The 24,196-nt window shown below is 39.9% G+C and overlaps 1 protein-coding gene across 2 annotated transcripts in view; it reads right to left on the reverse strand.

Moving 5' to 3' along the window:
* Window positions 1-2,616: 2,616 nt before the first annotated feature.
* Window positions 2,617-24,196, reverse strand: part of TINAG (tubulointerstitial nephritis antigen) — a 103,633-nt gene continuing 82,053 nt past the window's right edge. For both annotated transcript variants that reach the window (XM_055406576.2, XM_088831286.1), the window contains exons 10-11: window positions 22,796-22,841; window positions 2,617-2,751 (exon numbers count right to left, since the gene is read on the reverse strand). In XM_055406576.2, the coding sequence (XP_055262551.1) occupies window positions 2,617-2,751; window positions 22,796-22,841 (181 nt within the window). The remainder of the gene's footprint in view (window positions 2,752-22,795; window positions 22,842-24,196) is intronic.

Here is a 24,196-nt window from a genome sequence, read left to right on the forward strand (position 1 = left end):
CCCTGCTTCACTTTGAGCCCTCGGTCTAGGGATTATGATGGCCTCCTCCTGCGATTCGTCCCTGGACTGACTCAGCATACTTTACTCCCCTCTCTGCTCCTCCATCACCTACACAGCCAAGTCTTTTCACTCTCTTCCTCTTATTGAAAACACTTAGAGACATTTCCTTTTTTTCTGGTAGAATATCAACTAACAATTCCATTTGGGGGTTTAAAGAGAATTCATGAATATGAATTTTAAAAACCTGGAGAAGCCTTTTTCTTGTTTAGAAGACAAAGAGGTGGGACTCAAACATGGTGAACCCCGAAAGGACATGAGTCCTGTGTTCCAGATCTTCTCTACTTCTTTCTTAATTATGTTTCTTAACAACACTTGAAGATAGAAGCATGATTCAACAGGGTGGAGCAGCCAGGCTGTAATTCAATGTGTTATCTTGGGACTATTTCCTGTTTTTTCCAGGAAAAACTAGTCAAAGTTCTGGATTTCAGCTGAAACCCATGAAGAGCACATAAGCAGCACATCCCTTGGATTGAACAGGAAGAAAACCAGGTCTGAGTACTCTCAGTGTCTCCCAATCTGAGACATAGTGTCCTGGCTGTTCTGTGATCATAGGACAATTCTTCCCTCCTATGCTCTAAGCACAAAATAATGAGACCTCGTATGTGTAAGCAGAGACTGGAATGCTGAAGTCACATGGGCCGAATGTGTGGTCCTTCTCATTGCTCAGTCCAGGCCAAGGTGAGTAGGGCACACTCACCCAACAGGCCAAGGAAAATCACATCATGGGAGGACCCCGTCTAGTCAGCAGTCAAATCTATTCCATAAACAGCTACTTACTGCTTGGTGGGCAAAGGAAGATGCCAATCACTATTTTCTGAAGGCCAACTCAGATAATAAATAGAACCACATATGCTCTTTAAAGCTAAAAGAATAAGAAAATTTTGATTATTTTAGTTTATTACAAGATATTGAATATACTTTCGTGTGCTGTACATTAGATCCTTGTTATTTATCTGTTTTATATACAGCAGTATGTATCTGTTAATCCCAACCTCCTGACTTATCCCGTCCTCAACTTTGTGCTTTGGTAAACATAAATTTGTCTTCTATATCTCTATGTCTGTTTCTGTTTTGTAAATAAGTTCATTTAAATAATTTATTTAGATTTGACACAGAAGTGGTATCATATGGCATTTGTCTTTCTCCATTTGATTTATTTCACTTAAGATGATAATCTCTAAATACATCTGTTACTGCAAGTGGCATTATTTCTTTTTTTTTGGCTGAGCAATATCATATATTACATTATATATGTATATATATGTGCATACACACATACATGGGTGTACCTACACATTCGTACATACACACACACGTATCAACCAACCACAAAAGGTGAATGAGACTCCTGTGTGGCTTCTAGGGGAGAATTAAGTGAATAGATGCTTCTTCTGATAACACAGCAGAGACTGATGGAGAAAACAACCATTGCAGCAGCTCTTCACATTTTTGTACTGTTTTCTCACGTTTTCAGCACATCTGGCTCATTTAACCAGGGTATTGTTGGGTGCAACCACATAAAAGAGCTCTACACTGGAAATCCAGACAATAGAGGGCCCAGAAGTGAAGGTCATGGGTCTCCCACCATTGTCATTATAATCCGTCAGGCTCACTGACAGGTCAGCTTTGCTTCTTCATTTACTAGTTTGTCATTTTAGATGTCAGTGAATTATTAGAAGATTGCATCCTTTCCCAACAAGGATAATGAGGCTATTTTTGCTTCTCTGACTATTTAGAACTGATGCAAATTTGTGACAACTGAGCTGTTTTGGGGGGTAAATATGTGATCTTGCCAAATACAGTTTCTCAGCTCATTTTAATAGACTTTACACCAAATGCACTGGTTTCCAAAAATAGGAGTGTGTGTCCTACATACACATTAAGACAGTACTTCCATTGTCAGCATCTAAGTTTTTTGTTACCATCTTCCCCGCATCATAAGCAATTACATTGTAGGGTTAAAAGTAGGCCTTTCCTATGATAGTGACTCTCCCTTTGAGTCAGATTGCAAGTCCAGTTTAGATGAATGAAAAGAACCAAAATGTGAGCTTACTGAGAGAAACAATATATTTCCACTGCTTTTTAGCAAATCATAAACAATGTCGGAATTAAGAAAGCATTACTGGGTTGAAAAAAATTGTACGTGATGGCAAACTGGTGTTTTCAGTGCTTTTTGTTGTCTGACATCCTCATTGCTCAAAGACAGAGAAACCATATCATCTCCACAAACAAATGCTATGAACTTTTAAAACAAATGCCATCACACTGTTTGCAAATGATCAAAGTCAAAAAGAACATTGTCATCGGAGGGACATGAAGGCTTCTAGGGAACTTGCAAGGCAGTCAATCCCTCTGCTGCCCTCTGTTAGTGGTTTTACATACTCGGTGACATAAAAGAAACGGGAGCTTAGGGTCTGGGGCGAAAAAAGAAAACAAGCGGGTTGTGATAACAAGGTGAAAAGGCAAAGATTGCACTGTCACAGAGAACCTCACATGGCTTAATTTCAATTTAAAGGGTGACTTGAATGCTTGGCCTGATGGAAATTTAATGATATGTTATGGTTCATCTGCACTTGTCAGCTGGCCCCAAGCTGCGATAATCAACTTTTCAATGTCAGACTCATTTACTCCTCGAAGAATCCTAAAATAGCCATTCTCTCCCCAGGACTTTCCCCAGGAATTGGCAGCAATCTGTAGAAAAACCAAAAAAAAGAAAAAGAGAGAGAGATACTGAGTACCATACTTGGATATTTTTAATCCAGTCTGTAATGTTGCAAGAGATTCCTGTGTCACTTTATATGCCTTTGACTTATTATAGACTGTGATTATTAAGGACCTGCATATTTTCAAAATTAGAAGAAAACAATTATGTTACTCATTAATTACATTCATAGGAATGTACCCTCATGTTCAATAAGCAGAATTGGTGAATCCCCCAGAGTACAATGGTAACATATGCATGAGGGTTTGAAACGCCACATTAGAAGATGACATAAAACTGCGCTCACAGAAGGTCTGCTATGTGACTGGTCCACGAAAAAAAAAATATCCTGTGTTCAGGGAGCTTACAGTCTAACGAAAGATGATCAACATAAGGCAAGTACTAAGGTAGGAATATGTGCATGGAGAAGCATCCCATACATCTGAATGTTTCAGGGAAGTTGTCATGGAGGGAGTACCAGCCAAAATGCTTATTAAAGTCTGGAAGTCAATTGACCAGAAGAAAAAGGAGAAAGAGAGATTCAGGTAAAGGGAAACAGTAAAAACATAAATATAAAAGCATGAAGCATTGAAATAAAGCAACAAAGTTGTCATTGATCATAAAACAAAAGCAGGTTGGTAGCTTATGAGGCTAGAAGGGGAAGAAAGGAAATCCATGCAGAGAAAATAATGGTGAAAACGATGCAAGTCATTGTTACTTCCAGCAGGAAAGCAGGTGGACAAATTTATATTTTGATTACATTATTCTCTATGAACTGAGATGGGTAAGTTTAAAAAGGCTGGGGAAAAAATGCAGGGATGTAAGCAGCCTTTTGCAGAAAACAGTCCTCAGCAGGGAACCCCTTTTCTTGCCATGTGAGTGAAGCTATATTTTAACCAAACTTAAATTAGGGCCTCTTCATGCTCTGCTCATCTCAACCTAAGCACACTTTTCAAATCTTTTGATCTGAACCCGTGTCCAACCCGTTGGTTCTTCCCATAGATCAAAGAAATAGAAATGAAGATTAAGTAACCAGCAGGTGACCAGACCTCTTCCCCAGCTTCCCCTTCAGTAATCTCAGCAACGAACTATGTGAACAAGATAGCAACTAAAGAAAGACCACAAGAAGCTGACAAGGCTGAAGGCAGTGAGGGACCATGATGACTCTAACCCCCACCCCAGTGATTAACTGAGATCATTTCCCTTTTCCCTTTAAAACTTTTGTGATGGAACAGAATCTTCAGACTTGTCTTTTGGGGGCACAAGTCCACCTTCTCCCCAAGTTAGTGGCTTTCTGATTAAAAGAAACTTCTTTTTCACCTTTACTTCCAAGCTCCCAATTCTGTTCCATTAATCTGTCTGTTTTTATGCCAGAATTGTTTTGAATACTATAAATTTATAGTATAGCTTGAAATCAGGTAAGATATTTATTGTTTTGTTCTTTCGAAGGATTGCTTTGGCTACTCTTTTTTGTTTCCATATAAATTTTAGGATGGTTTTTCTATATCTATAAAAATGCCATTGGAATCTTGATAGGGATTACATTGAATCTATAGTTTTTTTGGCAGTATGAAATTTTTAATAATATTAATTCTTCTCATTCAAGACACAGGATACCCTTCTATTTATTTGTGACTAAAAAGTAAAACAAACATCTTTCATCAATGTCTTATAGTTTTCAGAGTAAAGGTTTCTCACCTCCTTTTTTTTTTGATGCTATTGTACAGGGGATTGCTTATTTTCTTTATTTTTTCTGATAATCTGCCGTTAGTATATAAAAAGGCTATTGATTTTTGTATGTTAGTTTTGCTATCCTTTAATTTTACTGAATTAATTGATTTGATCTGACAACTTTGGGATGAAGTCTTTAGGATTTTCCAAACATGTGTACCTTGGAGATTTTGCAGATTCAGTTCCAGTTCACTGCTATAAAACGAATATTGCAATAAAGTGAGTCACATGAAATTTTTGGTTTCCCAGTTCATATAAAGTTATGTTTACACTACAGTGTAGTCTATTAAGTATACAGTAGCATTATGTCAAAAAATAATGTGCATACTTCAAGAATACTTTATTGCTAAAAAATGCTAACCATCATCTGATTACTTGGCAAGTTGAAATATTTTTGCTGGTAGAGAGTTTTAAATACTGAAAGCATAACCAAAATGTAACATAGAGACACAAAGTGAGTAAATGCTGCTGGGAAAATGGTGCCTACAGGCTGCTCAATACAGCCTACTGCCATAAATTTTCAATTTGTTAAAAAAAGAAAAAAGTTGAAAAGTGTCATAAAGTGGAGTGCAATGAAACACAGTATGCCTGCATATAAAATCATGTAATCTACAAATAAAGATGATTTTACTTCTTTCTTCCCAACTCTGATGACGTTTATTTCTTTTTTGGCCAGGTGGCTCTGGAAAGGACTTCCAGCACTATGTTTGTTCCTTTTAAATGAATTTATTTATTTTAACTAGAGGATAATTACCTTACAATATTGTGATGGTTTTGGCCATACATCAGCATGAATCAACCACAGGTGCACATGTGACCTCCCATCCTGAATTCCCCTCCCTCCTCCCTCCCCACCCCATCCCTCTGGGTTGTCCCAGGGCAACAGCTTTGGGTGCCCTGCTTCATGCATCAAACTTGCACTGGTCATCTATTCTACATATGCTAATGTACGTTTCAATGTTATTCGCTCAGACTATACCACAAAATTACAGTCATCAAGACAGATTGGTACTAGCACAATATAAATCAATGGAACGAAATGGAAAGTCCAGAGATAAATCCACACACCTATGGATAGCTTATCTTTGACAAAGGAGGCAAAAATATAGAATGGAGAAAATACAGTCTCTTCAACAAGTGATGCTGGGAAAACTGGTCACCCATGTGTCAAAGAATGAAACTAGAGCAGTTTCTAACTCCATACACAGAAAGAAACACAAAATGGATTAAAGATTACACTAAATGTAAGACCAGAAAATGCATAACTTTTAGAGGAAAACAGCAGAACACTCTCTGACATAAATCCCAACAAAATCCTCTACGAACCACTTCCAGAAATGGAAATAAAAACAAAAATAAACAAATGGGACCTAATTCAACTTAAAAGCTTTTGGACAACGAAGGAAACTATAAGCAAAGTGAAAAGACAGCCTTCAGAGTGGGAGAATATAATAACAAATGAAACAACTGATGAACAACCTAATCGAAAAGTGGGCAAAAGACCTAATCAGGTTATTTCTCCAAAGAAGACACGCAGATGCTGAAAAACACATGAAAAGATGCTCAACATCACTCATTAGTAGAGAAATGCAAATCAAAACCACAATGAAGTATCACCTCACACTAGTCAGACAGCCATCATCAAAAAGTCCACAAAATAAATGCCAGAAAGGATGTGGAGAAAAGGAAACCCTCTCACACTGTTGGGAATGCAAACTGGTGCAGTCACTACACAGAAGAGTGTGGAGATTCCTTAAAACCTGAAAATAGAAAAGCCATATGACCCAATAATCCCACTACTGAGCATATATACTGAGGAAACCAGAACTGAAAGAGACACTTGTGTCCCAGTGTTCATTGCAGCACAAGTTACAATAGCTAGGACATGGAAGCAACCTAGATGTCCAACATCGGATGAATGGATAAGGAAGCTGTGGTACATATACTGAGCCACAAGGGAAGCCCAAGAATACTAGAGTGGGTGGCCTTTCCTTCTGCAGCGGATCTTCCCAACCCAGGAATCGAACCGGGGTCTCCTGCATTGCAGGCAGATTCTTTACCGACTGAGCTATCAGGGAAGCCCTCATAAACACAATGAACTATTCCTCACATATAAAAAGGAACACATTTGAGTCAGTTCTAATGAGGTGGATGAACCTGGAGCCTATTATACAGAATGAAGTAAGTCATAAAGAGAAAGACAAATACTTTATATTATGGATATATATGGAATTTAGAAAGATGGTAAAGACCATTCTACATGAAGGGCAGAAAAGGAGACACAGACTAAAACAACAGACATTTAGACCTATGCTGAATAGGTGTGGCAAGAATGAGCACCATTGTCTTGTTTCTCAACTTAGAGGAAAAGATTTCAACCTGAAACCATTAAGTATATATATATATGTCTATATGTGTGTGTGTGTATGTCTATACATATATGTGTGTGTGTGTATAAAATATTATCAGTAAATACATATGTCACATATATGTTATTAAGTATAATGTTATCAGTATATATATTAATTGTGCTATATATTATATACAGGATATATATATATTATCAGTATATGTATATATATAGTATATACTGGTCTCCCTGGTGGCTCAGAGCGTAAAGCGTCTGCCTGCAATGCAGGAGACCTGGGTTCTATCCCTGGGTCAGGACGATCCCCTGGAGAAGGAAATGACAACCCACTCAGAAGACAGGTAACGTGGTCTGGTATCCCCAACTCATTAAGAATATCAAAGTTTGTTGTGACCCACACAGCCAAAGGCTTCAGCATAGTCAGTAAATCAGAAGTAGATGGTTTTTGGAAAATGCTTGCTTTTTCTATCATCCAATGTACGCTGGCAATTTGGTCTCTGGTTCCTCTGCCTTTTCTAAACCCATCTTGAACATCTGGAAGTTCTCGGTTCACATAGCACTGAAGCCTGGCTTGAAGGATTTTGAGCATAATCATGCTGGCATGTGAAGTGAGTGCAATTGTGCGGTAATTTGAACATTCTTTGGCATTGTGTTTCTTGGAATTGGAATGAATACTGACATTTTCCAGTCCTATGGCAACTGCTGAGTTTTCCAAATTTGCTGGCATATTGAGTGCAGCACTTTCACAGCATCATCTTTTAGGATTTGAAATAGCTCAGCTGGAATTGCACCACCTCCACTAGCTTTGTTCATAGTAATGTTTCCTAAGGCCCTCTTGACTTCACACTCCTGGATGTCTGGATCTAGGTGAGTGACCACACCATGATGGTTATCTGGGTCAGATACAGTACAATTCTTCTGTGTATTCTTGCCACCTTTTCTTAATCTCTTCTGCTTCTGTTAGGTCCTTGCCACTTCTGTCCTTTATTGTGTCCATCTTTGCATGAAATGTTCCCTTGGAATCTCCAATTTTCTTAAAGAGATCTCTAGTCTTTCCCATTCTATTGTATTCCTCTATTTCTTTGCATTTTCCATTTGAAAACACTTTCTTATTTCTCCTTGGCTTCCTCTGGGACTCTGCATTCAGTTGAATATATCTTTCCATTTCTCCTTTGTCTTTCACTTCTCTTCTTTTCTCAGCTATTTGTAAGGCCTCCTCAGAGAACCACTTTGCAGCCTTGCATTTCTTTTTCTTGGGGATGGTTTTGTTCACCACCTCCTGTACAATGTTATAAACCTCCATCCATAGTTCTTCGGGCACTCCACCAGATCTAGTCCCTTGAATCTACTCATCATCTCCACTGTATAATCATAAGGGATTTGGTTTAGGTCATACCCTGAATGGCCTAGTGGTGTTCCCTACTTTCGTCATTTTGAGCCTGAATTTTGCGATACGGAGTGGGTGAGCTGAGGCACAGTCAGCTCTGGGTTTTGTTTTTGCTGACTCTATAGAGCGTCTCCATCTTTGGCCGCAAAGAATATAAGCAATCTGATTTTGGTATCTACCATCTGGTGATGTCCAAGTGTAGAGTTGTCCCTTGTATTGTTGGACGAGAATGTTTGCTATGACTAGTGTGTTCTCTTGGCAAAGTTATTTTAGTGCTTGCCCTGCTTCGTTCTGTACTACAAGGACAAACTTGCCTGTTACTCTGGGTATCTCTTGACTTCCTACTTTTGCATTCCAGTCCCCTATGATGAAAAGGACATCATTTTTCAGTGTTAGTTCTAGAAGGTCTTGTAGCTCTTCATAGAATCCTTCAACTTCAGCTTCTTCAGCATTATTGCCTGGGGCATAGACTTGGATTACTATGATATTGAATGGTTTGCCTTGGAAATGAACCAAAATCAATCTTTCATTTTTGAGATTGTAACCAAGGGCTCTTCTGTTGACTATGAGGGCTACTCCATCCCTTCTAAGGGATTCTTGCCCACAGTAGTAGATATAATGGTCATCTGAATTAAATTCACCCACTCCCATCCATTTTAGTTTACTGATTCATGAAATGTCAGTGTTCACTCTTGCAGTTTCCTGTTTGACCACATCCAATTTATCTTGATTCATGGACTTAACTTTCCATGTTTCTATGCAATATTTTTCTTTAGAGCATCGGAATTTACTTTCACCACCAAAGACAACCACAATTAGATGCCGTTTCTGCTCTGGCTCAACCTCTTCACTGTTTCTTGGGCTATTTCTCTGCTCTTCCCCTATACCATGTGTTGTGTGTCTCAGTCACTCAGTCATGTCCAGCGCTTTGCAACCCCATGGACTGTAGCCCACCAGGCGCCTCTCTCTTTGGAATTCTCCAGGCAAGGGTACTGGAATGGGTTGCCATTCCCTTCTCCAAGTGATCTTCCCATCGCAGAGATTGAACCTGGGTCTCCAGCGTTACAGGCAGGTTCTTTACCAGCTGAGCCGTGAGGGAACTCCCAGTAGTATATTGGACATCTACCGACCCAGGGGTTTGTCTTTCAGCGTCATATCTTTTTGCCTTTTCATGCTGTTCATGAGAAACGCTGGGCTGAAACATCAACAACCTAAGACACCAGGACTTCCCTGGTGGCTCAGAGGTTACAGCGTCTGCGTGCAGTGCGGGGACCTGGGTTTGACCTCTGGTCCAGAAGATCCCCTGGAGAGGGAAATGGCAACCCACTCCAGTATTCTTGCCTGAAGAATCTCATGGACAGAGGAGCCTGGTAGGCTACAGTCCATGGGGATGCAAAGAGTCGGACACAACTGAGCGACAACTTTAACTTTAAGATATGCAGATGACATCACCTTTATGGCAGAAAGTGAAAAAGAACTAAAGAGCCTCTTGATGAAAGTGAAAGAGGAGAGTGGAAAAGTTGGCTTAAAGCTCAACATTCAGAAAACTAAGACCATGGCATCTGGTCCCACCACATCATGGGAAATAGATGGGGAAACAGTGGCTGACTTTATTTTTCTGAGCTCCAAAATCACTGCAGATGATGATTGCAGTCATGAAATTACAAGACGCTTACTCCTTGGAAGGAAAGTTATGACCAACCTAGACAGCATATTAAAAAGCAAAGACATTACTTTGTCAACAAAGGTCCATCTAGGCAAGGCTATGGTTTTTCCAGTGGTCATGTATGGATGTGAGAGTTGGACTATAAAGAAAGCTGAGTGAAGAAGAATAGATGCTTTTGAAATGTGGTGTTGGAAAAGACTCTTGAGAGTCCCTTGGACTGCAAGGAGATCCAACCAGTCCATCCTAAAGGAGATCAGTCCTGGGTGTTCATTGGAAGGACTGATGTTGAAGCTGAAAATCCAATACTTTGGCCACCTGATGTGGAGAGCTGACTCATTTGAAAAGACCCTGATGCTTGGAAGGATTGTGGGCAGGAGAAGGGATGAGATGGTTGGATGGCATCATCGACTCTACGGACATGGGTTTGGGTGGACTCCAGGAGTTGGTGATGGACAGGGAGGCCTGGCATGCTTCAGTTCATGGGGTCTCAAAGAGTCAGACACGACCAAGCGACTGAACTGACTGACTGTTGATGGGGTTATCAACGCAAGAATTCTGAAGTAGTTTGCCATTTCCTTCTTCAGTGGACCATGTTTATCAGGCCCTAACTAGCAGCCCTGATAGACAAAGTGCCTGAAAAACTCTGGATGGAGGTTTGTGACATTGTACAGGAGGCAGTGATCAAGAATATCCCCAAGAAAAAGGAATGTAAAAAGGCTAAATGGTTGCCAGAGAAGGCCTTACAAATATCTGAGAAAAGAAGAGAGGCTAAAGACAAAGGAGAAAAGGAAAGATATGCCCATCTGAATGCAGAGTCCCAAAGAATAGCAAGGAGAGATAAGTAAGCCTTACACAGGGATCAATGAAAGGAATAGAGTAAAACTATTTTTCCCATAAAATGGGAAAGACTAGAGATCTCGTCAAGAAAATCAGACATACTAAGTGAATATTTCATGCAAAGATGGGCACAATAAAAGACAGAAACGGTATGGACCTAACAGAAGCACAAGACATGAAGAAGAGGTGGCAAGAATACACAGAAGAACTATACAAAAAAGATCTTCATGACCCAGATAAACACAATGCTGTGATCACTCACCTAGAGCCAGATATCCTGGAGTCTTAAATCAAGAGGGCCTTAGGAATTATCACTGCAAACAAAGCTAGTGGAGGTGATGGAATTTCAGTTGAGCTATTTTCAAGTCTTAAAAGATGACACTGTGAAAGTTCTGCACTAAATATGCCAGCAAATTTGGAAAACTCAGCATTACCCACAAGAGTGAAAAATGTCACTTTACATTCCAATCCCAAAGAAAGGAAATGCCAAAGAATGTTCAAACCAATGCACAATTGCACTCATCTCACACACTAGCAAAGGAATGCTCAAAATTCTCCAAGCCAGGTTTCAACAGTATGTGAACTGAGAAATTTCTGATGTTTGAGCTGGATTTTGAAAAAGCAGAGGAACCAGAGATCAAATTGCCAACATCTTTTGGATCATCGAAAAAGTGAGAACATTCGAGAAAAACATCTGCTCCTGCATTATTGACTACACCAAAGCCTTTGACTGTGTCAGTTCAGTTCAGTTCAGTCGCTCAGTCGTGTCCGACTCTTTGCGACCCCATGAATCACAGCACACCAGGCCTCCCTGTCCATCACCAACTCCCGGAGTACACTCAACCTCATGTCCACAGAGTCGGTGATGCCATCCAGCCATCTCATTCTCCGTCGTCCCCTTCTCCTCCCGCCCCCAACCTTTCCCAGCATCAGAGACTTTTCCAGTGAGTCAACTCGTCGCATGAGGTAGCCAAAGTATTGCAGTTTCAGCTTTAGCATCAGTCCTTCCAATGAACACCCAGGATCAATCTCCCTTAGAATGGACTGGTTGGATCTCCTTGCAATACAAGGGACTCTCAAGAGTCTTCTCCAACACCACAGTTCAAAAGCATCAATTCTTTGGTGATCAGCTTTCTTCACAGTCCAACTCTCACATCCATACATGACCACGGGAAAAACCATAGCCTTGACTAGACGGACCTTTGTTGGCAAAGTAATGTCTCTGCTTTTTAATATATTATCAAGGTTGAACATAACTTTCCTTCCAAGGAGTAAGCGTCTTTTAATTTCATGGCTGCAATCAGCATCTGCAGTGATTTTGGAGCCCAAAAAAATAAAGTCTGACACTGTTTCCACTGTTTTTCCATCTATTTCCCATGAAGTGATGGGACCAGATGCCATGATCTTCGTTTTCTGAATGTAAGGCTTCAAACCAACCTTTTCACTCTCCTCTTTCACCCTCATCAAGAGGCCTTTGAGTTCCTCTTCACTTTCTGCCATAAGGGTGGTGTCATCTGCATATCTGAGGTTATTGATATTTCTCCCAGAAATCTTGATTCCAGCTTGTGCTTCTTCCAGTGTAGATCACAACAAACTGGAAAATTCTTAAAGAGATGGGAATACCAGACCACCTTACCTGCCTCCTGAGAAATCTGTGTGCACATCAAGAAGCAACAGTTAGAACCAGGCATGGAACAATGATTTGGTTCCAAATTGGGAAAGGAGTACATCAAGGCTGCATACTGTCACCCTGCTTATTTAACTTATATGCAGAGTACATCATGCGAAATGCTGGACTGGATGAAGCACAAGCTGGAATCATGATTGCCAGGATAAATATCAATAACCTAGTCATATGCAGATGTCACCATCCTTATGGCAGAAAGTTAAGAGGAACTGAAGAAACTCTTCATGAAAGTGAAAGAGGAGAGTGAAAAAGCTAGCTTAAAACTGAACATTCAAAAAACGAAGATCATGGCATCAGGTCCCATCACTTCATGGCAAATAGATGGGGAAACAATGGACAGAGTGACAGCCTTTATTTTCTTGGGCTCCAAAATCACTGCAGATGCTGATTGCCGCCATGAAATTAAAAGATGCTTGCTCCTTGGAAGAAAAGCTCTGACCAACCTCCGTTCCGTTCCATCGCACAGTCGTGTCCGACTCTTTGTGACCCTGTGGACTGTAGCCTAACCAGGCTTCTCCATCCATGGGATTCTCCAGGCAAGAATACTGGAGTGGGTTACCGTTTCCTTCTCCAGGGTATCTTCCCGACCCAGGGATCGAACCCGGGTCTCCCGCATTGGAGGCAGACGCATTAACCTCTGAGCCACCAGGGAAGCCCAACCTAGACAGATATTAAAAAGCAGAGACATCACTTTGCTAACAAAGGTGTGTCTAGTCAAAGCTCTGGTTTTTCCAGTAGTCATGTATGAATGTGAGAGTTGGACCATAAAGTCAGCTGAGTGCTGAAGAATTGATGCTTTTGAACTGTGGTGTTAGAGAAGACTCTTGGGAGTCCCTTGGACTACAAGATCAAACCAGTCAATCCTAAAGGAATTCAGTCCTGAATATTTATTGGAAGGACTAATGCTGAAGCTGAAACTCCAATACTTTGGCCACCTGATGGGAAGAAAAAAAGTGACTCATTTGAAAAGACCCTGATGCTGGGAAAGATTGAAGGAAGGAAGAGAAGGGGACAACATAGGATGAGATGGAATCACCAATTGGATGGACGTGAGTTTGAGCAGAGAAGGGAGCAACAGAGGATGAGATGGTTGACTGACATCACTGATTCAATGGACATGAGTTTGAGCACGTTCAGGGAGACAGTGAAGGATAGGGAAGCCTGGCGTGCTGGAGTTCATGGGGTCGCAGAGAGTCAGACATGACTTAGCGACTGAACAACAGTATATATAATTAATATATATATATTAATATTACTGCATATAGTAATCTTAATAGATTCAGAAAATAATACCTGACACATTCTGTATTTGTTCATGATATAAACTAAACAAATTAACTGTAGAAAAAATGTACCTCACTGATAATATGTATGTCATTCTATTAATGCATATTTCATATTGACTGTTTTGTGTCTGTTAAAATATCCTTGCATAACAGGTATAAATCATGATCATTGTGAATTATTTCTTTTAATGTGTTTCTGTATTCAATTTGCCAGTAATAAAATGTCTTAACTGCTGTGGATGTATATAAATTATTGAAATCTGGTAATGGACATCCTCCAGCTTTGTTCTTCTTTACTGTGGCTATCTTGGAACTGTAGGTTTTTTACATTACCATTTAAAGTTTAGAATCATTTTTCAATGTAATCCTCTCTCTTCCAAAAGCATAAATAAATAAATAAATAAATCTATAATTCTTAGATTAGAATGTTAGCAAATTAATAAATCAAGTTGGGAATCTAGAGGTTTTGGGTCACCGACTCAATGGACATGAGTTCGAGCAAGCTCTGAGAGTTGGTGATAGACAGGGAGGCCTGGCATGCTGCAGTCCACGGGATCGCGAAGAGTCAGACATGACTGAGCGACTGAACTGAACTGAATAATGAGTGATGTTGAGCATCTTTTCCTGTGCTTACTACCTATCTGTATGTCTTCTTAGGATAATGTCTGTTTAGGTCTTTTTCCCACTTTTTGACTGGGTTCTTTGTCTTTCTGGTATTTGAGTTGTATGAGCTACTTGTATATTTTGGAGGTTAATCCTTTGTCAGACACAACTAAGTGACTGAACTGAGCTGAATATCAAGAAAGCTTGCTAAATATGCTATTTCTAACAGTTTATATGTATTTTTAAATTTTCTATGCACATAACCATGTCATCTGCAAATAACTTCAGTTGTACTTCTTTCCACACTCTGCCTTTATTTTGTTTGTTTGTTTTACTATACTTGATGGAACCTTCAATAGAATGTTAACAAAAATGACAATAAATGTTTTACTTTTCAGCGATAAGGGTAAAATGTTCAGCATTTGACCATTAATTATGATGTTAGCTACTGGGTTTTTGAGAAGGTTAGGGAAGGTAGGTTCTTTCCTAATTTGCTGAGGTTTTTAAACCATAAACGACGTCTGAGGTTGGCAGAATTCTATAATGACCCCCACACTTCTGCTCCCTGGTGTGGTGCCCCATATAACCCTCTCACTTGATTGTGGAAAGGACCTGAGGATATAATGGGAGGTCACACCTGTGATTAGATCATGTTGCCTCACAAAGTTGAGTAAGTTTTGAAGATGTGATCAAATCCCCAATCAATTGGCTGTGAGTTAATTAAAAGGGAGATTACTCTGCCTAAGCTAATCATGTGAGCCCTTTGAAAGAGAGTCTAGAAATCAGAAACTGTTGTTCTAATGATCTTGCAGCTACGTTTGGAGAGGATGTATGAGAGTATCTATGAGGCGGCAAGTGGCAAAAAGCTGTTATGATTACATTTCAGCACCAATTAAGATGAGGCTTCCCTGGTGGCCCAAACAGTAAAGAATCTGCCTGCAATGCAGGAGATCTGGGTTCAGTCCCTAGCTTGGGAAGATCCCCTGGAGAAGGAAATGGCAACCCACTCCAGTATTCTTGCTTGGGGGAAAACTCCATGGGCAGAGGAGCCTGGCGGGCTGCAGTCCATAGGGTTGCAAAGGGTTGGATATGACTGAGTGACTCTCACACACACACACATCAATTAAGATAATCATTTTTTTTCCATCTTTAGTCTGGCAATGTGATGAACTGTATTTATTGATTTTACATTTAAAACCAGCTTCACACTCCTGCCATAAACCTCATTTGATTATAATACTTGCCTTTTTTACATTTTACAACTGTGATGTTTTGTTTAGAATTTTGTGTTCATAAGAAATATTGACCTATAATTTTCCTTTCTTGAGTTGTCTCTGCCAAGTTTTGGTACTGGTGTTATGCTGATTTGTAAAATGAGTCAGGAACTGTTTCTTCTCTATTTTCCTAAGGTATACTGATGTAAAATTGATTTTATTTGTTCTTTAAATATTTGGAAGAATTTACAAGTGAAGTGATTAGAGGCTGGAGCTTTTGGTAAGAGTTTATTTTTAATACAGTAAGCTTTCAAACTGTATTATAACTAGATTTTCTCTTCTCACCTTGTATGAGTTTTGATGCTTTGTTTTCCAATGAATTTATCCATATCATCTATAATTTCAAATATATTGGCATGATGTTTGCATAGCATCTTAGAGCCTCTTAATAATCATGAAAGAGGAGAGTGAAAAAGCTGGCTTAAAATTCAACATCCAAAAAAATAAGATCATGGCGTCCAGTCCCATCCCTTAATGGCACACAGAAAGGGAAAACGTGGAAGCAGTGACAGATTCTCTCTTCTTGGGCTCCAAAATCACTGTGGATGGTGACTACAGCCACCAAATTAGAAGACGCTTGCTTCCTGGAAGGAAAGCTATGACAAACCTAGACAGTGTATTAAAAAGCAAAGACATCACTTTGCCAACAAAGGTCCATATAGTCAAATCTATGGTCTTTCCAGTAGTCATGTACAATTGTGAGAACTGGACCATAAAGAAGGCTGAGTGCCAAAGAACCGATGCTTTCGAATTGTAGTGCTGGAGAAGACCTTTTTAGAGTCCCTTGGACAGCAAGGAGATCAAACCAGTCAATCCTAAAGTAAATCAACCCTAAATATTCATGGAAGGATTGATGCTGAAGCTGAAGAGCCGACTCATTGGAAAAGACCCTGATGCTGGGAAAGATTGAAGAGAAAAGAAGAGGAGGGCAGCAAAGGATGAGATGGTTGGATAATATCACTGACTCAGTGGACATGAACTTGAGCAAACTCTGGGAGACAGTGAGGACCAGGGAGGCCTGGCATGCTGAGTCTATGGGGTTGCAAAGGGTTAGACATAGGTTAATGACTGAACAACAACAATATCTATTTTACTGAAGACAGCCTTCCTTTTTTATTTTTATGGTAATTTTTTTTCTCTCTCTTGGTTTCTTTACAAGCTTTCCTAGGAATTTAATCTTAAAAGAATCAAATCTTTGCTCTCTTGATATTTTCTATTGTATCTCCACTTTTTTCATTGATTTCTGCCCTTTTCCTTTTTATTCCCTTCCTTATATTTTTTGTTTGTTTTTGAAGTTTGAGTTCTTTATCTTGATTATTAAATTGCTATTTTCAACTTTTCCTGTTTTAATATATGTATTGATTTTAACCTTTTATTTTTCAAATACATGCATTTCCTATTAAATTCAGTCCTGCTTTAGCTAATTAACACAAGTTTTTCCAGAGCACACTCTGTAAAATTCAGTCCTTTCAATTGTTGAACTTGCCCTATAACCGGCATATGGTCAACTTTGGGAAATATTCCAAATGCACAAAAAACTGTCCATTAATATTTGTATCTAGTGTTGTATGAATGTTAAGTACATAAAGCTAGCTAGTAGCTTTTTAAAATCTTCTATATATTTACTTATATTTTAGCTATTTTCTGTATGAAATTATAAGTGAGATGTGTTGGAATATGCAACCAAATTGTAGATTTGTTTTTCTCTTTTTTCTATGATTTTGCTTTATATTTTTTATGCTGTGTTATTTTAGCTTTTGTTTGAATGAAAGTGTTTCCTATTTACCTTCTTTGAAGACAGTAGTCAATGGCTATATTAATAAAATTCTGGTTTCTCCCACTTGGAGTTTATTAAGCTTCCTGAACTTAGGTGGATGTTTCTCAGTTTTGGAAAACTTTTGACCATCAGTTCTTCAGATTTTGATACTGCTTCATCCTCTCTCTCTCATCCTTCGGAGAATATAGTGATATATATAGTGAATTAAGTCAGAAAGAGAAAAACAAATATCATATATTAACACATATATGTGGAATCTAGGAAACTGGTACAGAGGAGCCTCTTTGCAGGGTGAGAACAGAGATGCAGATGCAGAGAGCAGGCGGGTGGGCCTGGGGCAGGGCAAGGAAGTGGGAGGGATGAACTGGGAGACTGGGACGTCCATGAGCACACTACCACGTGTAAAATGGTGGGGGGCTGCTGCACAGCACAGGGAGCTCAGGTCTGCTCTGCGATGACCCAGAGGGGTGGGATGGGGAGGTGAGAGGGAGGTCTAAGAGGGTGGGGATATATGAATACACACGGCTGATTGACTTCATTGTATAGCAGAAACTAACACAATATTGTCAAACAACTATACTCCAATAAAAACAAACAAAAGTCTGAATGTGTTCCACCCATCTCTCACTAGTGTTTGGATTTTCCATTATATTTTCCTCTGTGTACTGCAACTTGGATATATTTTATTGCATTTATCTAAGATATCTAATTCTGCGTGCTATTTAACCCATACATTGAGTTCTTAATTTCAGACACTGCTTTCATACCTACAATAATTCTTTTTTTTTTTGTATATTTAAACCATTTGATGAAGTTGTCCATCTTTTCATGCATATTTTCTAATTTTTTTTTTACAATGGCTTTTATTGATAGACTTTTCCCTTGATTATTGTCATGTTTTCTGCTTCACACGTCTCAAAATTTTCAAATGTATGCTATATACTTGGTCATAATAATTACAGTTGTCCCTTGGTATCTATAGGGGATTAGTTCCAGAGGACCCCCCTCCCTCTGCACCAAAATCCATAGCTGCTCAAGTCTGCCAACTAAAAATTGACACTTTCCTGCACGGCAACCCACTCCAGTATTCTTGCCTGGAGAATATCATGGACAGAGGAGGCTGGTGGGCTACAGGCCATGGGGTCACAAAGAGTCAGGCATGACTGAGCAACTACGCCCTGCCCATCTGCCTCTAAAAGGATAAAGTTACTAGCCGTCTCTGAGCTTCAACACACCTGAAAAGCCTTCAGGGGTGAGATCAGGAAAGAGGCACCCTGTGTTCTGGAAAACTGGTAGAACAGGCCTTTAGATAATTAAATATTTTCAGGAGACTTTATGAGCTTAAATTCTTGCATCTTCTCATATCTAGAAAAGCACTAAAATCTTTAATGGAGACATCTGCTCCTCGTGACTAGTTGTAACCGCCTCAAAACTAGCAGCAACCTTCTACAAAATTGTGTATTTGATTGCATGTACTCTCCCTTCACCCAAACCATATATATATAGACCTCCTCCTCATCTCTTACTAGCAGTTTCTCAGAGCTATCTGAGAGGCTGTCTCCTGGGCTATAGTCCTTGTTTCGCCCCAAATAAAACTTAACTAACAACTCTCACATTGTGGGGTTTTTGGACAAGTCTTTTATATAAAATGGCATAATATTTGTATATAACCTGCACACATACTTTCATATACTTTGAATCATCTCTAGGTTACTTATACAGAGAAGGCAATGGCAACCCACTCCAGTACTCTTGCCTGGAAAATCCCATGGATGGAGGAGCCTGGTAGGCTGCAGTCCATGGGGTCACTAGGAGTCGGACACGACTGAGCTATTTCACTTTCACTTTTCACTTTCGTGCATTGGAGAAGGAAATGGCAACCCACTGCAGTATTCTTGCCTGGAGAATCCCAGGGATGGGGGAGCCTGGTGGGCTGCCATCTATGGGATCGCACAGTGTCGGACATGACTGAAGCCACTTAGCAGGAACAGGTTACTTATAATACCTAATGCAATGTAAATGCTATGTAAAAAGTTGAAAATACAATATAAATACTATATAAACACTTGTCAGTGTACAGCAAATTCAAGTTTTGCTTTTTGAAACTTTGTAGAATTTTTAAAATATGTTTTGTTAAATCTGTGGATGCAGAACTGGCAGATATGGAGGGCTAAGAGCATAGATATGACACTGAGATTATTTCCTAAAGAAGGTCAATCGTTTCTTCTTCAAGAGAGATATGGTGAAGAATGGAATCCCTCAATTTAGTCAAGAACTGAGCAGGGTCAGGACTACAGAAAAGTTTGGTTAAACTTAGTTGTGTGTGTGTTTGTGTGCGTGCATGTTTGTGTGTGCATGTGTGCGTGCATGTTTGTGTGTGTGTGCATGTGTGTTGCGGCTGCTGCTGCTAAGTCGCTTCAGTCGTGTCCGACTCTGTGCGACCCCATAGAGGGGCTGCAAATATTTCAAGGGCTATACCTACCATGTGCGTTTTTCAGGCTCTCTTCAGGCTTTTCCTTACCCACTTTTGGCAGCAATGTAGACACTCTGTCTTCCCCTTCCCTTAACTACTCATAATATTCCAACATTCAGAAATATTCCAGGAGGCTCAAATAATAAATTCTCTTTCAAATATTATAAATATTAACTATTGAACACTAATGTTAATTGTTTACTACCTCAACAATTTTAATAACAATTTTAATAAGGAAAATGATATTTGAGAAAGCTAAGTTAAACTGCAATACTTTGGCCACCTCATGCGACGAGTTGACTCACTGGAAAAGACTCTGATGCTGGGAAAGGTTGGGGGCGGGAGGAGAAGGGGACGACGGAGAATGAGATGGCTGGATGGCATCACCGACTCTGTGGACATGAATTTGAGTGTACTCCGGGAGTTGGTGATGGACAGGGAGGCCTGGCATGCTGTGATTCATGGGGTCGCGGAGAGTCGGACACGACTGAGCGACTGAACTGAACTGAAGTTTAAACACCAGTCCAGGTTCGACGCATGATACAGGATGCTCGAGGCTGGTGCACTGGGATGACCCGGAGGGAGGATATGGGGTGGAGGGAGGTGGGAGGGGGTTTCAAGAAGGGGAACACATGTACACCCGGGGCGGATTCATGTCAATGTATGGCAAAACCAACCAATATAATATTGTAAAGTAATTAGCCTCCAATAAAAATAATTTTTTAAAAATAAAATAAATAAATACAAAAAAGCATCATTCTACTCAAGGTCATGTGTGTGTGCCTGCTAAGTTGCTAAATCTTGTATGACTCTTTGTGACCCTATGGACTGTAGCCCACCAGGCACCTCTGTCCATGGGATTCTTCAGCCAAGAATACTAGAGTAGGTTGCTATGCCCTCCACAAGGGTATCTTCTCAACACAGGGATCCAATCCATGTCCTCTGCATTGCAAGCAGATTCTTCACCACTGAGCCACCTTGGAAGCCCATAGTCAATGGCATAACACCTCTATATATTAATAAGACAAATATAGATGGTGACCATACACTTGGGTGATTGATTTTTTGTGAGTGCCTTTTGGAATAATCTAATTAACAAGAGTCACTCGAGTGAGCACAAGCCCTAATATTTAATGTTTTGTAAGTTATAATATGCTTTCTAATGAATACATTCAAATTAAAATTCTATGATAAATAGACATACTCTTGCCTGGAAAATCCCATGGACAGAAGAGCCTAATGGGCTCCAGTTCATGGGTCGCTGGGAGTCAGACACAACTGAGCGACTTCACTTTCACTTTTCACTTTCATGCATTGGAGAAGGAAATGGCAACCCATTCCAGAATTCTTGCCTGGAGAATCCCAGGGACTGGGGACCCTGGTGGGCTGCCGTCTATAGGGCTGCACAGAGTCAGACATGACTGAAGTGACTTAGCAGCAGCAGCATACAGTAGTCATGTATGGATGTGAGAGTCGGACTATAAAGAAAGCTGAGCATCAAAGAATTGATGCTTTTGAACTATGGTGTTGGAGAAGACTCTTGAGAGTCCCTTGGACTGCAAGGATATCCAACCAGTCCATCCCAAAGGAAATCAGTCCTGAATATTCATTGGAAGGACTGATGTTGAAGCTGAAATTCCAATACTTTAGCCACCTGATGTAAAGAACTGACTTATTGGAAAAGACCCTGATGCTGGGAAAGAGTGAAGGTGGGAGGAGAAGGGGACGACAGAGAATGAGATGGTTGGATGGCATCACCGACTCAATGGACATAAGTTTGAGCAAGGTCTGGGAGTTGGTGATGGACAGGGAAGCCTGCCATGCTGTAGTCCATGGGGTCACAAAATGTCAGACATGACTGAGTGACTGAATGGAACTGATGATAAACAGCATTACCTAAACTTTATTTCTGACAGAATAAAGGGTATATGGAGTTTCCCTAGTGGCTCAGCAGTAAAGAATCCACACACAATGCAGGAACTGCGGGAGACACGGATTCCATCCCTAGGTCAGAAAGATCCTTTGGAGGAGGGCATGGGAACCCAGTCCAGTGTTCTTGCCTGGAGAATCCCATGGACCAGGGAGCCTGGTGGGCTACAGTCCATAAGGTCACAAAGAGTCTGACATGACTGAAGCAACTTGGCACACATACACACAAAGGGTATATGTTATAAGGACCTAGGATAATTCATCAAAGTTCATTGCAGTCAATCAGGTAATAATTCCAATCTTCTTCAAACTGTTTCTTACAAATAACTTTCTATAATTTTAGGCTAATTATTGTTTTTTCTCAGTATAGAAACACGTGTGTTATAAATTGGTGAAAACAAAAATAAAACTCTATGTGTATCTTCAATACTAACGTTACAAATGTTACATCCATAACAAAAATAATGTAAGAATACAAGGTCAGTTGACATATATGAGAGAACACTGATCAATTTTTAAGTTTATATAGATGATAACAGACAAGTTTTTCTGTTGATTTCATTTTGAAAAAAAAATGCTGATTCACTGTTACAATCTGAAATATGAAAAGTTGAAAACTATTACTATAACATAAATGATTATAATGGATTTTGTCCTGGAGAAAATACCAATGTTAAAGCAATAGTATAGTGATTTAGGGTATGACTAAAGAATACAAAAGGCTTCCCTGGTGGCTCAGAGGTTAAAGCGTCTGCCTCCAATGCGGGAGACCCGGGTTCGATCCCTGGGTCGGGAAGATCCCCTGGAGAATGAAACGGTAACCCACTCTGGTATTCTTGCCTGGAGAATCCCACGGACGGAGAAGCCTGGTAGGCTACAGTCCATGGGGTCGCAAAGAGTCGGACACGACTGAGTGACGGGACGGAACGGAGAGAATACAAAACAGGGAGGAGAGGCACAGATGGTTCTGAAACACTCACTTCACAGCAGGAATTCAACTGGAAAGTGTTACATACCCAGAATTTTTCTTTCTGCCCCTGTGCTCCTCGTAGTGTGCCCCATCTAGAAATAATAATAAAAAGTATTGGCATGGTTAAAAATGCTTGAGCTGCATCTTGACAAAACACAAGTTATTGTCAGAATTATAACTTTTCTATTTCCCTTTGTCCCATGTTTCATTATGGAATTATCATCACTGCTTACAGAAAGGTGAATGTGCTCTTTCTTTTTAACCAAAGCATCATTGACTTTTTCAAAGTACACTTATCTAATCCAAATGGCTTGAAATCAAACTCATTGATCAAAGGAAATAAGCCTTAGGGCAGCTTGGATCCAAGGATTTAAAGTATTTAAATATATTCCCTCTCTTTTCATCTCATCTTCTGAAACTCTACTAAAACTCTCCAAGAATACTGATAAAACCATGATGTAAATAAAGATAATTGCTATAAAAGGGTGTTTTTGCAAATATATTCATATGCATATATTATTCTATAAAATGGTATATGACTAATATGGGATTTCTCTATATACATGCACATATGGAAATCAAATTCTATATTCACAGTACAGTAAGTGAACAGGAGAAAGTGGCAGAATATGAAGAGGAACTTAAGAGCCTATTGATGAGGATGAAGGAGGAAAAGTGAAAGAACTGGCTTAAAACCCAACATTAAAAAACTGAGATCATGGCAACCCGTCCCATTACTTCATGGCAAATAGAAGGGGGAAAAGTGGAAGCAGTGACAGATTTTATTTTCTTGGGCTCCAAAATCGCTGTGGATGGTGACTGCAGCCACAAAATTAAAAGATGCTTGCTCCTTGGAGGGAAAGCTATGACAAACCCAGACAGTGTATTAAAAAGCAAAGACATCACTTTGCTGACAAAGGTCCATATAGTCAAAGCTACAGTTTTTCCAGTAGTCATGTACAGATGTGAGAGTTGGACTGTAAAGAAGGCTGAGCACTGAAGAACTGATGCTTTTGAATTGTGGAGAAGATGGAGAAGACTCTTAAGAGTCCCTTGGACATCAAGGAGACCAAACAAGTCAATCCTAAAGGAAATCAGTCCTGAATATTCACTGGAAGGATTGATGCTGAAGCTCCAATACTTTGGCTACCTGATGTGAAGAGCTGACAAATTGGAAAACACCCTGATGCTAGGGAAGATTGAAGGAAAAAGGAGAAAGGGGTGGCAGAGTATGAGATGGTTAGATAGCATCAGTGACTCAGTGAATGTGAAAGTTGCTCAGTCATGTCCGACTTTGTGCAACCCCATGGACTTGACCATACATGGAATTCTCCAGGCCAGAATACTGGAGTAGATAGCCTTTCTCTTCTCCAGAGGATCTTCCCAACCCAGGGATTGAACCCAGGTCTCCTGAATTGCAGGCAGGCTCTTTACCAACTGAGCTATG

The sequence above is a fragment of the Moschus berezovskii genome, chromosome 23 (genome assembly GCF_049115385.1).
Source record: "Moschus berezovskii isolate FMDL1 chromosome 23, NW_MosBer_1.0, whole genome shotgun sequence".
Classification (NCBI taxonomy): Eukaryota; Metazoa; Chordata; class Mammalia; order Artiodactyla; family Moschidae; genus Moschus; species Moschus berezovskii.